At 31.0% G+C, this 15,180-nt stretch overlaps 1 protein-coding gene across 2 annotated transcripts; it reads left to right on the top strand.

The window, feature by feature from the left end:
- Positions 1–872: 872 nt before the first annotated feature.
- On the top strand, positions 873–13,683 carry LOC149424359 (uncharacterized). Of its 2 annotated transcripts, XM_089631296.1 has the most exons (7): positions 873–989; positions 7,188–7,437; positions 8,102–8,185; positions 9,253–9,495; positions 10,125–10,265; positions 12,459–12,655; positions 13,505–13,683. In XM_089631296.1, exons 1-7 carry the CDS (start codon positions 907–909, stop codon positions 13,536–13,538), a joined length of 1,032 nt encoding a protein of 343 aa, XP_089487422.1. In that variant the 5' UTR covers positions 873–906; the 3' UTR covers positions 13,539–13,683. The 2 variants fall into 2 exon arrangements, with proteins under 2 accessions (XP_089487422.1, XP_089487423.1); XM_089631297.1 differs by lacking the exon at positions 13,505–13,683 and having other exon boundaries at positions 10,125–10,275; positions 12,459–12,587.
- Positions 13,684–15,180: the final 1,497 nt, after the last annotated feature.

Here is a 15,180-nt window from a genome sequence, read left to right on the forward strand (position 1 = left end):
TAAATTATTAGCTGAAAAAAAATGTAAACAAAGAAAGGCATAATACTTCTGTCAGAGTCTCAAAATTCTTTCAGTGAGAGCAATTCTGTGGTACAAAATTATATTTCGGCACATAAATAACCCCTTATATATAAACAGGCTAGAACACAATCATAATACTCGTTTTAACTTTAATGAATGACTTATTGTTCCTAAGCATACAAATAAATATGGACAAAGAACGTTAAACTATATGATTCCCAGTTGTTTTAATATGTTACCTGCTGAAATTAAAAAATGTGCCCAAAACAAACAATTGGTGAACTTACTGAAAGAATTAATTTGTATTAGCTTTCAATGATATATTATTCTAAAGACTTATAAAATTGTTATTTATGTTTTTCATAATTTTTCTTTTGCTATATTTCAGTAATTTTTTTTGTAAACTCACTATAATAAGATTTATAATGAAAGAACCCGCTAGACAAACTGCTAAAAAGCAGTTTATCGGGACTTTTCACCTAATATTTGCAAAGGGTATAATGTATACTAAGAAATTCAAAAACCTTGCCGACTTTTTTATCAGTGAATGTGTTAGTAGCTTGTTTCTCATACTCAGATAATGTTGTACATGTCGGTAAAATATATACATTTTTAACTCTATCTTGATAAAAAAGCCGTACTCATTTTTCTCCGTATGCTATATTGAGGGAAGATAGTATTCTAAAATAAATATTTTTCGAATCTATAAGATGTATTGTTTGCATTAATCAAATCGAACAAAATTTTATCGTAAAGATAATGCATTTCATGTAACGTATTTGTTATCACCTCGACTGTTTCAATAATAACGCAAAACGCTGTAAGACCTTCACTACGCTGGTTGTGTCACTTTCTGCCCAATCTTCGTTGAATGGCTTTAGAGTTATGGAAGAAAAAACCTCCGTTGAAGATGAATTTTATCTATCTGAAGATTACTCGCCTTACGACAAGCCTGAAAAATACAAAAGGTTGGTTGTCTGATATTCCAATATTTTTGTTATCTTTACAAATCATTCATCATTTTATTTCTTGTTAAGTGCATGTTGAGCATTATTAAAAAAATTTAGAACTAAATGTTTTATTTTAATTAATTTTCCAAATGGGTTTAACATAATATGCAGTAAATCTTTTTGAAAAATCACCGATTGTTACGATAGTGACGCGAAATATGATTTATTCATTTTGGCTATTTTTCGGATTTTATTAATGGCATTAAGTATAAATATTTGAGGCAAACTGTAAAGAATTATTATTTCTCTTTAGAACGTCATAAAAATTACGTATATTCGCATGATAGAAAAAAGATAAAAAACTTTTATAAAATATGGTCACCCGGTCATATATGAAACTAAAACGCTGGAATGGGTTAAGAAATGAATAAAATCAGATAAAACAAAAACCATAACCATTATATTGTAATACTGGTTAATAATTTTTAAACTACTAATAGCCCTGTTTTAACTCCAGCGTTTTGCATTTTGTCTGTCTGTAAATTTGTATGTGTGGTCCGTGTAATATCAATCTTATCAAGATGGTAATTGTGTTGGTTTGCACCTTTTTACTCCACCAGAGTTCGCATGAGCGTTACTTGTTATCAAATCGGAATAATCAACATAACGCAAAAGTCAAATGTTCACAGAACTACTAGTTTTATTTCATCAAAAATATGATATTTCTCCTCGACTAACTCAGTCCTCCATTACGTTACAAGCAATATTTTCCGCTTACTGTGGTGGTAGTAATAGATTTTAAAATTATTTGTCAGTATTATTATTTGCTTTATGGGTTAAATCTGTGTAATTATGTCCGGGTTAAATCTTCCCGACAGGAAAAACTAAACCCATCCACACATTTTTCCAGAAATGATCATCTAGTTAATCCACATTATGAAGATGCATTATATAAGCATAATAAATAATAAATAAAAAAAAAACAATAAAAGAATTCTTAATAATTATTTTATTATTTCCGACTTTATGTCCGGGTTAATTCTTCCCCAGAGGAAAAACTAAACCCTTCCACACACTTTTACACAAATGATCATCTAGTCAATCCACATTATGCAAGTGCATTATATAAACATAATAAATACAAAATAAAACAAGAACAACAAGTCAAATCACCAGATATGAAATGGGAAAATAATTCACCGACTCAAGATATTTTCATATCAGAGGGTTCGGCTCGGTAGAACTTCTAATTGGACCTGTAAATCCTACTGATCCCTCAATATAAATATTTAAAAAATCTTTCGTAATCCTTCATGTATTTAAAATGACTGATTTTTTAACTTTTATAAATAAATTCTTTGACAGACCTAATATACGCCTAAATTTTGAATGAGAAAGCTAGGTAATATAAATACAGTAGCCGAAATAACAAATGGTAATATTTTTATAATCTGAGAATGCCAAATTCTTTTAATCTCATTTCCTAAATTTGTGTATTTTCTTATTTTTAAGAAACAGATTTTTGAATATTATAGGAATTTGGAAAAGCCACATCATTGATATAGCTATTATTTTAAATTTTGTCATGTAAAACTATATCGGGTCTATTTTTTTTTTTAAATTGCCGGCAATCAGGGCGTTTATAAAAATAATATTACCTTTCACAAACAAGTAAGTTACCCGCCTCACTAGAAAATTTCTGTTCTGAGGCTGGTACATATATATGCTTACGCATACACATAAAATATGACCATGACTAAACGTTCGGTCTGTTAGTATAGTTTTATCATTATATATTTTATAAAATTCATTTTCTTAAAATGAATTTGGTTTGTATTCATAATATGGTACTATATTACGGCAGTCAATCAAGTTACGTTTAATTACCAAACTTTGGTGAATTATTTTTAAAACTTGATAATGCCCAATAAAAACGGTGCCAATATAGAAAATCCTGATACAATATGTTCTTTAGTTTCCAGAAAAGCCAAAAATTTTCTATATAAATCATCAATTTGATGTGTATCTCTAATTATATTATGCTTCCTATAATTTTTAGTATTAATGACTCTATCCTGAATGGCAAGAATAAATCCTTTTATTTCTGCTCTCAACTCTCCAATACTCAACCATTTGTTTGACGAAAATTTGTCAACATACGGTTGAGATAATTGAAGTTTTTTGACAAGGAATCTAATAATTCCTGGTTGGGATTTATAAAAAGGTTGGCATTCTCGTCGTATAAATTTAAAGGTGTAATATTTCTATCTGCCTTGAAAATTATTTTGTGCATTTCTGAGCTATTAGCTTTCCTATTGAAAAAATTCTTAGTATTTCTACCTGATTATGTTTTAAAGAAGTTATTTTGACTATACCTCCACCTCATAAATTTCTAGGTTAATTAATTATTTCTATAGCCGAATTTGGATGATGGCAATTTAACTTTGTAAACGTAGTTCTAATTAATAGTTCTAAGTTATCTAAATCTGTATTGGACCATTTAATTATGCCAAATGAGTACGTTAATAGAGGTACTGCCCAAGTATTTATTGCTTTTTCTAAATTTCTAGCGGATAGATTGCATTTTAAAATTCTTCTGATCCTAGTTTGAAATTTAATCCTAATATCATTTTTAATATTAGTATGGTCTAATATTGTGGGTATTGTGGATTATGATATATGTGGGGATATATGTGGGGATTGTGGGTATCCTAAATATTAAAATTTTGAAATTTCTATATATACTCTCATCCGCATCTACAATTTTACGTTTTTGGATCGTTCTGCATTTATCTAAACCAAAAGTCATTTTGTTATCATCTGAAAACTTTTTAACTACCTTGATCATTTCTCTAAATTTTTTTCCGAATTCGAAAATAATTTTATATCATCCATACATAATAAATGCGAAATTGTACCACTCTCCCTCGTTTTAGCCCTAATTTTTATTCCAAATTTGCTTTTAATTAACATTTTAGATAGAGGATTCAATGCTAAGCAAAACCAAAGAGGACTCAATGAGTCTCCTTGAAAAATCCCTTTTTTTAATTGAAATGCCCGGTACTACGATGTTTTTACATATTAAATTGATAAGAAAATCGGTTTTCCAAAAGGACATAATATTTACCAAAAAGCTAATAATAATGGGGTTAATTTTATATTTATTTAATATTTTGACTAGCCACGAGTGCGGGATATTATCGAAAGCCTTTTGGTAGTTTATATAGGAAGTATTTAATTTACGCTTCCGAGTTTGAACTTTAGAATTACGAAATCAATAACTAATTGTTCTTTACATCCCATACGTTTTCTGCGACAACCTTTTTGCTGTTCAAATAAAATATTTTTTTAATCAAAACGAGTATACATTAAATCTGTCAAGCAAGAGGTTAAAATTTTGTATATTGTAGGTAAACATGTAATGGGTCTATACTGAGAGGGATTTTTAATATTTTCGCTTGTAGGCAACATATAAGTAATGCCCTTAGTTGGAAAATTTTGATGTTGTCTGACAAATTCTGAAAGATTTTTTATTATTATAGAGTACTTATTATTATTATTAGAGTTAACGTCAGACGCGTATTTGAATACTTCCGTAATAATCAAAAAAAAGTGTGGTAAAAAGTGAAGTGGATCACTACAATCTGTGAAATACTACGTAGTTTTTTTGCGTGTTTTGAGTATTATGTTCTCATTTTTTCCACCTGAATGAACCATAATAGTGTTTTGAAAAAAAAACGGCGTAAACAAAGTTCGCAGCTTAACTCTCTTAAATAAACAAACGCTGCTGTCGTACGTAAAACTAAGTGCTGAAAGGAGTAAAATTAAAATCAGTGTAATTCACACTTTCGGTGTTGACAAAAAAATAAAAAATTCACAAAAACATTGTAAATACAAGTGTGACAATAAATACGTAAACCTCTACACGCTTATATTAGAGTTATAATTCGCCGAAGTAAACATCGGGGCCGTAGTAATGTGGTCTAACGCACAGACCGCTTCTTAAATTAGACTATCTTGGTACGATCTTCGTACGATCGTGCCGTACGTACAACATCTGAGGTAGCGTCTGATCCTGAAGATTAACCTTCAAGCCCAAAAAAATCAGAGGAAGTTAGTGATGATTGATTACAATTGGATCCTATAATTACTAACAACAGAAATGCAATGACAACGGTAAGAAAATATCTCAATGCAATAAAAATAACAATTACTGAATGTAAATGAAAGATATCTGTAATACAAAAAGATTATACTCTTAGATTATCGATAGACTATTTATGTTGTTATGGAAAACTTATTTGATTTGGTCGCCCATATAAACACGGAAATGTCGGAAAATAAGGGGATTTAATTAAAAAGTTACGACCACTGGCAAAACATATTTGTGAGACCAAGGAATAAATTATTAAAGAAAATAAAGCTGTCACAGCTCAAATTGATGAAAACATTGAAGATATTGGAATAAATGCGGAAATAAAATCGTATGCGGAAATAACATGAATAGACAAAAATAATATAGAAGCATCAAATTGCAAAAAACATTAAACAATCGGCATTTTTAAGCCGAAAGATAAAAAAAAAACAAAAGAATGCAGTTACGAAAGATGAAATAAAACAAAATGTAGATCCAGTTAATTTCGGTGTCTCCGAATAAAAAAATTTAAACGAGGAGCAGTAATCGTAGAATGCAAAAATACAACTGCAACAAAGAAGCTGGAAGAGCAAATAATCTGAAAGATGGGAGAAAAATATTACGTAAATACACCTAAACCTAAGAATCCCAAACTAAAAATTATTGGGTTAACAGATAAATTCACTCCGGGAGAAATTGCATCAAAAATTAAAATGCAAAATGATTACCTAGAAACAATTGAATCAAAAATTGAAATAAAATTTTTAAAGAAGTCAAAACGAAACGAGGTGACGTCTAACTACATCATTTTCGCGGAAGTTGACGGAAAAACATACCATAGAATGTTACAAGAAGGCAGAGTAAATATTGGATGCGATAGATGTCGAGTATTCCACAACATTTCACTTTTAAAGTGTTACAAGTGCAATGGATACATGCACAAATCACAAGATTGCAGAAATGAAAAAGCATGCACTCGTTGTTCCGGAACATATGACGACGACAATTAAAACTGTCGAAACGACATCCAATGCATTAAATGCGAGGAAATGAATGATCGACTAAAATTAAAACTGCCAACTGACCACTTTGCTTGGAGTGATGAATGTTCAGTGCACATGAGAAAAATTAAAGCGGAAAAATTGAGAATTGATTTTTTATGTCACTAAAGACCCGCTCTATCGGATAACCAATTAGATACCGAAAAGAGTTTATACCTTAACATACAGAGTTAGCCTGCACACCATGAAGCTTACCCGCCAAGTAAGCTACCCACAAGAGCCGGAAAATCATCAATATTCAATGCATTCGAGATAAAATCTTAGAATTAGAAAATATTTTGTATGAAAAAAACATAGACGTTTTTTGAGCTAGCGAACACTGGTTACAAAAGGATGAAGCGACATTTATCAATTTTAAGGGTTATAAATTAGGTTCAATTTTTTGTCGAGAGAGCCATATTCATGGAGGTGTCTGCATTTACCTAAACGAAAACATTGCTTTTACAGAACTAGAACGTGTTAAACAAATAACATAAGAATTTTTATTTGAATGTATTGGTATTTAAATTCCAAAGTTTAACATGATAATTTGTACTGTTTGCTATAATGACTCTTATATAAATATTTTTTTGAACAATTTGAACTTTTACTAAACAAAATTTTCAAAAATAACAAAAAACAAATAATTATGTGCAGATACTTTAATCTTAACACATCCTACAAAAACAAAATTGCTGATTCACTCAAAAAAATACATTTAAATATATATATACTATAACTATTAGGTAAGCAAATGTAAAAATATGGCGAACTATTGATAAGTATGTGCAAGTTACAGTGACATATGTGGATACATTATTCTTCAGCATTTTAAGTAAAGATTCTTGTTTGAACTCCGGCTAATAATACTAGAGCGAAAAAATTATTGTCACAATATTAAATACTGAAGCGATCCTAAAGTACATGAAACGTATCAGCGGTGTCAAACCATTTTTAATAATGAATGCAATGAAAATATATAATTAAAATTTAAAATCCAAATGAGGTAATATGACTAACGGTGGTCTTTTCCAATTCCAGGAAAATTAAAAATCGCATAAGAGAGTTGCGAATATGTGAAAAAATCTACGTCGCTCAGTTGGAAAAACTGGTGGAGTATTGTAAAACTTTTTCCCAAACATCTTACACTTTAAGCAAAGCGACCGCAGAGCATGGAAAAGAAATGAAACGGAAACTTGGCAAAATGTACGCATTCCATGTGCATTTTTTACGTGAACTTGAATCCCGTGAGAATGATTTGAGTTTAGTGGCCTCTACTTTCGTTGAACATGTAAGTTTGAACAGAATTTTTACTAAATTATTTATTTATTGGCCACTTTGCATTAATCTTTCTGTATATTTCTCAGTGTTCCTTGTCCGGTCAATCCTGTCAAAACAGTAGCCGTGTTTGATAATACATTTTTATTCCGCCAGAGCGTTGCGAGCTGTCAACTCGGTAATAATATACATCACGTGAAGTCCACTGTTCACAGATCAACTAATAATGCTGTTGACATTTACATGTAAATAATCTTATTACAATATCTATAAAACTTACAAAGGATTTTATTAAAGACACTTCTTTTTTTGTTTGTGATAAAAATGATAACAAATAATACATGTTGATTAGAGTAAGTAAGAACACCAGCAAGTGTACAGCAGACAGAGGGTTACTGTCAAGGAAATTGAATAGTCATAAAAAAGTATACAAACCAACCGTCCAACGACGGTGTACAACAATATTAAAAATAATGTATGTTCCAAGCTGTTAATATATACCTCCCTAATTGAAAATAACTCAAGTTTAAGGAGGGAGTTTAAACATTACTTTACTTTCAGAAAATCATTTGAATACACCTTCAAAATAGTGTAGTATTTATTGCAGTCTTGTAAAAACATCAAAAAATTACATCAATATTTAAATAAGTCTATTAACAACCACCTTTTCCTTCCAGAAAACAGATTTTGAGGTGTATTATAACTACGAGAAAGTCCATGAAAAATACTTAGAACTAAATACGACGCTAAAAATGAGTGAGGTGGGTAAATTATAACACATTTGTAAAAGTGTCGAACTAAATGGTGTAAACAATGTTCAACTGCTCTACTGTAAAATTTGTTGAAATTTTTTTAAATTTTATTTTCTCGTTTGTGCACCTGTTGTTTTTTTAAGCCCTTACATTGGGTACATGAAAAAAACAAAAAAAATTATACAGGGGTTCGTATTACACATTGATTGCAGAAAATGATTGCTTACATTACAAATGGTTCGTAATAAACTTAATATTTCAGAAATAGTATTTTGATGTAAAAAATGATTTAATTGTGTTTTAAGCAGCATTTCCTGCGACCGTTTCTATAACATGATGTCAAACATTACTTCAAACACTACCACAAACATTGGTTCAAACATTCGAAAAGGGAGTGTTCCCATTCATATTTTTGTTCGAAAACGCAATGTTTACATTCAAATCGGAGAATTCTTCGAAATCTGTTTGTAATTTAAGAAATTACCTAAATCAAATCAGTCATCTATTTTCGATTTCCGATATAAATTAAAATTAAGAGATCAAAGGTACGGTCGAACTCGAAATTTGTGTTTCCTCCCTGGTGCAATAATAACTGCGATCACTAAAGCAGTAAGAACTTCTTCTTCTTCTTCGTCAAAATTCATTTTGAAACAAACGTTTTCCTCATCCGAGATCTACAAAATAATGACAAAATATCTATGGCCACGCCCACCGGGCCCCAATGTTTCAACAAAGGGAGGAGACGGAATGTGAACAAAAACAAAAATGTTTGCGCTAATGTTTGAGGTAATGTTTGGCTATTGTTTCTGAAAATTGTCACAGAAGACCCCGCTAAAAACATCGAATTTGTTATGTTAAAAATGTCGATATCATTTGTAAATTCGTTTGCTAAATAAACTATCTAAGAGTTTACTACGCAATTTGTATGTAAACGGTGAAAATAAAATATGTTCTTGTGCCTAGTGTGTCGAGTAGGTACTCTATAGTGGCATGCGATAGTTTACCCCTAAACCCCAGGATGTAAAAGTTCATATGGAAAAAAAAACAATTATTTAAAAAGGTTAATATGATTACAGGAGGACAAGTCCAGTCTGACGATGCGAGAAAACTTTTTGGAGCCAATGAGGAGGTTACCGCTGTACTTTGCTCTTCTGTCTGAATTGTTAAAATATAACAATAAATACAAATATTATGTGGCTGAAGACATAGATTTTAACAAACGTGACTCCGACTTGAAGGCGGCAATAAATTCCGTTAAATGTACATTGGATAAGATAAATATTTCAAGGATGATTGGCGAAATTAACGGCTGTGGAGAAGTAAGTATTACTTATTTAAATTTAAGAATTTGTTTATAAAATATGAATAACCTCGCTTACAAAACTTTAAAAATTAACAAGTTGGCATATTATATGTGAAACAATATCTAAGTTTTCAAAAATATGCACCTGCCCAACAGTGCCTTCTTAAAGATACATGCTTTTACCTTTGAACCATCTGGGTTTGAAATTCTGATTAATTGTATGAGACGGTTATGTCAGTACAGGTATTTTTTTATTTGAAACTGCACAAGAGCCCCAGCTGCTCCCAACCGTATGAAGACAATGAAATTATGACATCTCCGATTTGGCTATTCAGATCTACTCACCAAACACGGCATAAACCATTTCACGTAATGTTTCAATTCTGAATGGTGGACTTACACCAGGGTGATACTGATAGTATCTTCCACACAAATATACAATATATTATTTTTAAATGAGTAATTTGTGAAATAACAGAAATTAATCAAATATTTTTTTCGTACCTAGAGACTTAGTAATATTTTTTGGTCAGTTTTTCTAGCCCCATTTTTGTCATATATCACCTCAAGGTTAATCAAATTAAAAACAGTTGGATATTTGAGAAAAGTTCTATGAAAGACCAATAATTTTATTGTATTTTCTAGTTCTCAATTTATGAGCATGGAGAACTGATTCGATACGATGAGTTCATTGTAACCAAGGAGAATAATCGCATTCCAGCCACACAGAAGTGTATTCTATTTGAAAAAATGTTGGTTTTTGCCAAAGTGAATACAGACCCAAAGGTATGTTCAGGTAAATCATTTTAAAGAGGACACGTTTAAGTTATAGAACAGATCGTGTTGTCACCGGCGATTTTCACTAGTTTTAAAACTTGAATGAATGAAATATTCTACAAGTGTTCGTGTTATGTCAACGTCAGCTTGCAAAACATGTTTACAGTTTTCAATGCAGGTGTTCAATATTCATTTTTGCGGCTTGAATCGCCTGGTAACAGATTGTTTTTAATGCATTTAATAAGTCGAGTATTATTATAATTTGGAAAAAGGGATCATCAAACTCGCAGGTGTTCACTTGGAGGTTAGTGACCAGTGGATGACAGCAAGTTTTAATCTAGTTGTAATATGATGTTCGATACAAGTATAAATGAGGTCGTCTCCTAAATAATTATTTTAAAGTGAACTTGGGTAAAACGTATTCAATGGTGTCTCGTGATATCGTAGAAGACACAATTCAGTATGATTCGTTATCACTGAAGTATCGCTCAGCATAGTCTAATTAATATGATTTGTAAAAAATATGAAATTTCATCGTAGGAGACGACCTCGATCTCGGAAAATCAGTTCCAATTTTGAAAATGGCAATTCAAATAATTTTCTGTTAAAAGCATTATATTACCGTTAAGTATTTTATCATTTTTTGTATTTCTTTGGCATTCACTTATAACAATTTCTAGACATTTTTTGTTTTTAAAATAGCTAGTTAATGACAGGGACGTGTCAAAACCGGTCGCTACTTAATAAAATTTATACGTAACAAATGTAAATTGTGAATTATAAAACTCATTAAAAAACAAAAAAGTATTTTATCGCTGAACTGAATTCTTCAAACAAACGCTTCCAATTACAGAAACGACGACACAATACAATGCAAAAGTTTACTAAACAAACGTCCGAAAGCATCAATTTTTATTATTATTGATTCATTGACCGCCCGTGATGCTTTTACTAAAATAATAAGAGTATGTACATTAGTAAGGTAGGTGAATTACAAACATAATTCCTGTACAAATAATAGAAGTAGGTACTTGAGTTACAAACATACGATAACAATCAAAATTACATTTGAAAAAAAATTGATAACCAATTAGTTTGAATAATTATGTCGCAAAAGGCCTGTATAGGTGTATAGTAAACCTATTATGAACCAACTGCAGTTTGGTGAATCTTTGTGCTGTGGTTTCCACAGTGAAAATATAGTGGAGCCGGTTAGATTAGGTAACAAACAAATTTACATTTAAAAAAAAATCAGAACCAATTAGTTTGAATAATTATGTCGCAAAAGGCCTGTATAGTAAACCTATTATGTACCAACTGCAGTTTGGTGAATCTTTGTGCTGTGGTTTCCACAGTGAAAATATAGTGGAGCCGGTTAGGTTAGGTTAGGTAACAAACAAATTTACATTTAAAAAATATTCAGAACCAATTAGTTTGAATAATTATGTCGCAAAAGGCCTGTACATCAAACTTATTATGTACCAACTGCAGTTTGGTGAATCTTTGTGCTGTGGTTTCCACAGTGAAAATATAGTGGAGCCGGTTAGGTTAGGTTAGGTAACAAACAAATTTACATTTAAAAAATATTCAGAATCAATTAGTTTGAATAATTATGTCGCAAAAGGCCTGTACAGTAAACCTATTATGTACCAACTGCAGTTTGGTGAATCTTTGTGCTGTGGTTTCCACAGTGAAAATATAGTGGAACTGGTTAGATTAGGTTAGGTAACAAACAAATTTACATTAAAAAAAAATTTAGAACCAATTAGTTTGAATGATTATGTCGCAAAAGGCCTGTATAGTAAACTTATTATGTACCAACTGCAGTTTGGTGAATCTTTGTGCTGTGGTTTCCACAATGAAAATATGGTGGAGCCTGTTAGATCCAACATATTTATAGCACTTAAAACATTTGAGGGCAGTCAATGAAGTTATTCACAAATTTTAAAAGAATAAAAATATTGGTAATCGGTTTCCGGGTAGAAAGTAACATTATCTATAGATTAGATAATGTTTGATAGCAGATATATTTATTTGCAGGTGATTTATATCATTACATGAAGTATTACTTCTATTGATTCATATCTTCGGTGTTTTTTGTCAATGTATATTTAATTTTGAGCTTGCAATCAAGAATGAAATTACTTTGCGAAAATTTTTCAATCCTATACAGGTGAATGTTTATGTTTTTTTTAATTTCAGGAACCAAAAAATAATCTCGACTTCGTTGACGCGATTTCATTATCAGATGAAAATAAAGAAATCAACCTATCTGACAAAGTCCTGTCCGTGTGTCAACACTCCACGGGCTATACTAATATTAAATTCACGATGATGACAGAACACATCCCTACGATTGATGACTGGAGCTACGTTTTAAAACTTCTTTTAGCTGAAAGGTTTGACTATTCGATTCCATGATTATTTACTTTGGCAGACGAATATAGTACACCTAGTTATATAAGTTGGTTATTTTAATTTAATTTAAGACGATAACACGAAGTAATTATGTAATTATTGAAGAAGTATTATTTTATTGTTGTTGACGCAACTATTAATCTTCCTTTGATATTTTCCTTACAGTTTTCCCATCCTATGTTTTACCTACAAGTGTACCTATCATTATCTGACTGTACCCACGTGTGTATGTGACATTTTACAACAACAAAAGTGAGTGTCAAACCAGTATTATTATGGAGCGTGATTTATGAACATCAGTTCGGATATTAATATCGACTCAGGGTAGAAGGCCTGTGCAGTGAACATATTCGGTTCCCTCAGTGTGTTTCGTATCCAACGGATGTTATGGAAGCTTGTGCGTGAAATCATATCTCCTATGAGTGAAATCATACCACCATCATCTTTGAAGAAATCAAAGGAGTAAATCGGATTCCTTCCTTACTTCATGTTCACTATCTCCAACCATAGTTGTGTTAACTTCAAATTTCACAATTAATATTTTACAGTCAACTCTTGATTCACCTATTGCGATTGCAATTGTAATTAATATCATATCAATTCTACACCAGCCGGCCTAGGTAGTTTAAGGACTTATATTATTACAAATGAATAATGTTGTTTCAAACAAATTTTTCATTTGCAAAATGTCAAACCACAAAGTGTGTACTTTATTCGATGACTATATTATTTATATGTGAATACTTTATACACAACCTGAATTAAAAATATTCTTATATCAAAATGCGTGTATTTTAATACTAATCGGCGAAATACATTATTTCTTTCAGGTTTGTTGTAAACGCCCGAACCTCACTCCAATGACATGAATCTATAATCTTGCATATTAAACGGATATAAACAATATTAAATAGAGCTCAACAAGTCACTTTTTATTATAATAATATTTTATTATATAATATAATGTACAATTAATTATTTATTAATTGTAGTCCCTAAAATAGTACCTATGTGCATAATATACATATTTCAACATGCATAATATACATATTTCAACATGCATAATATAATATGTCCTAATACAACCTTTTTATATTTCTGAATAACTATAAATAAAAAAATAATAATAATCCAAATTGTTTTTGGCTCTCATTTAAAACTGTTTAAGTATGTTTAAAGTTTGTTGTACTTATCGAGTCTTTCAAATTATCCAACAAACTAATTTTCAACTGTTTAAAAATGCATGAAGTTTGTAGTACTAAAAGAGTCTTTCAAATTATCCAAAAAACTGATTTCAATGTTTAAGGTTGTTGTACTGCATGAGTCATTCAAATTATCCAACAAACTGATTTTAAAGTGTAATGTATAAGTATAAGTGTGTAGTGGGTTTTTGCAAAATATGATTATACCATGCGAGTCTTTCAAAGTATCTAAAAAATGGATTTTTTTAATTTTGCGACTTTAATTTAATTAATATATATTTTTTAATAACTTATCATAAATATTATCAGATTAAATAACAATACCTACTCATTTAAAATTATGTCCACAGCAAATTTGGAGGTATTTCAACAACTCGGAATAAACTTTTGAGTAGTTTTTAAACTCGTTAAGTAATTGTAATTTTAGAATACTCATTTAATATCATTCTCATATTGTCAAAGATAGGTATTATAAAGAAGATGCAAATGGATTTTTTAGATAAAGTGACAATTAGAAGCACCCTAGTATGTAACATGTAAGTACCTTGGTTACGCAATCAATTTTTGTACAGTTCAGATGCCAGATTCTAGTTCAGATAATAAATGGAAACCCTCAGTATAGTCCTGGCAAAAGACCACCATTTCAGATTCAACAATTTACTTCAAATGGGTTTTTCCGTGATTAATTATAAGATTTGAATGGTCGAATGTTTCCCAACTTCCCGTTTTTCCTATTTCCCTTCCTCTTTCTCTCTCCACATATTTCAGCCTCACAATATACCAGAATTGGGAAATTCTTGGTCCCACTGGCTCCGGGCAGTTGGGACTTCTGTGCGGCATTAATGTTTTTGCGTATTTATGGTGCGTATGTTGTGAACCTTCAATGCTATCATAAACCTAAGAAATCCCTTAAGTTTTAGCAGTAAAGGACCAGCGGTAAAGGTAAGCTTGCGTCCGCAAATCCTATGGGGATTGTTGGTACTTAACCTTCCAGTGCAACGGGGTGGTGGACGAAAAGTATGGTAAAAGGATGTGGAAGTTGTAAAGGGGAATCAACGGACTTAACTCAGCAGAAGTGAACATGGCACCAAGCAAAATTAAACTACACACATTCTCAATGGTATGTTTCATTATATATTAATAGATAATAGAAACAGGAGAAGCTATCCATTATTAGTAAAAAATCGCGCACAAAAGAGTCGCAGACATTGTTCATCCATACCGCTGCAAATCGCACTGCGAAGCATCCACAGCGGCGCGGGCCCACCTTTGTTTCTGCCTACACACCAAGTATTAGCTTTTGA

The sequence above is a fragment of the Hesperophylax consimilis genome, chromosome 4 (assembly GCF_061612785.1).
Source record: "Hesperophylax consimilis isolate HC1 chromosome 4, BYU_Hcon_1.0, whole genome shotgun sequence".
Lineage (NCBI taxonomy): Eukaryota > Metazoa > Arthropoda > Insecta > Trichoptera > Limnephilidae > Hesperophylax > Hesperophylax consimilis.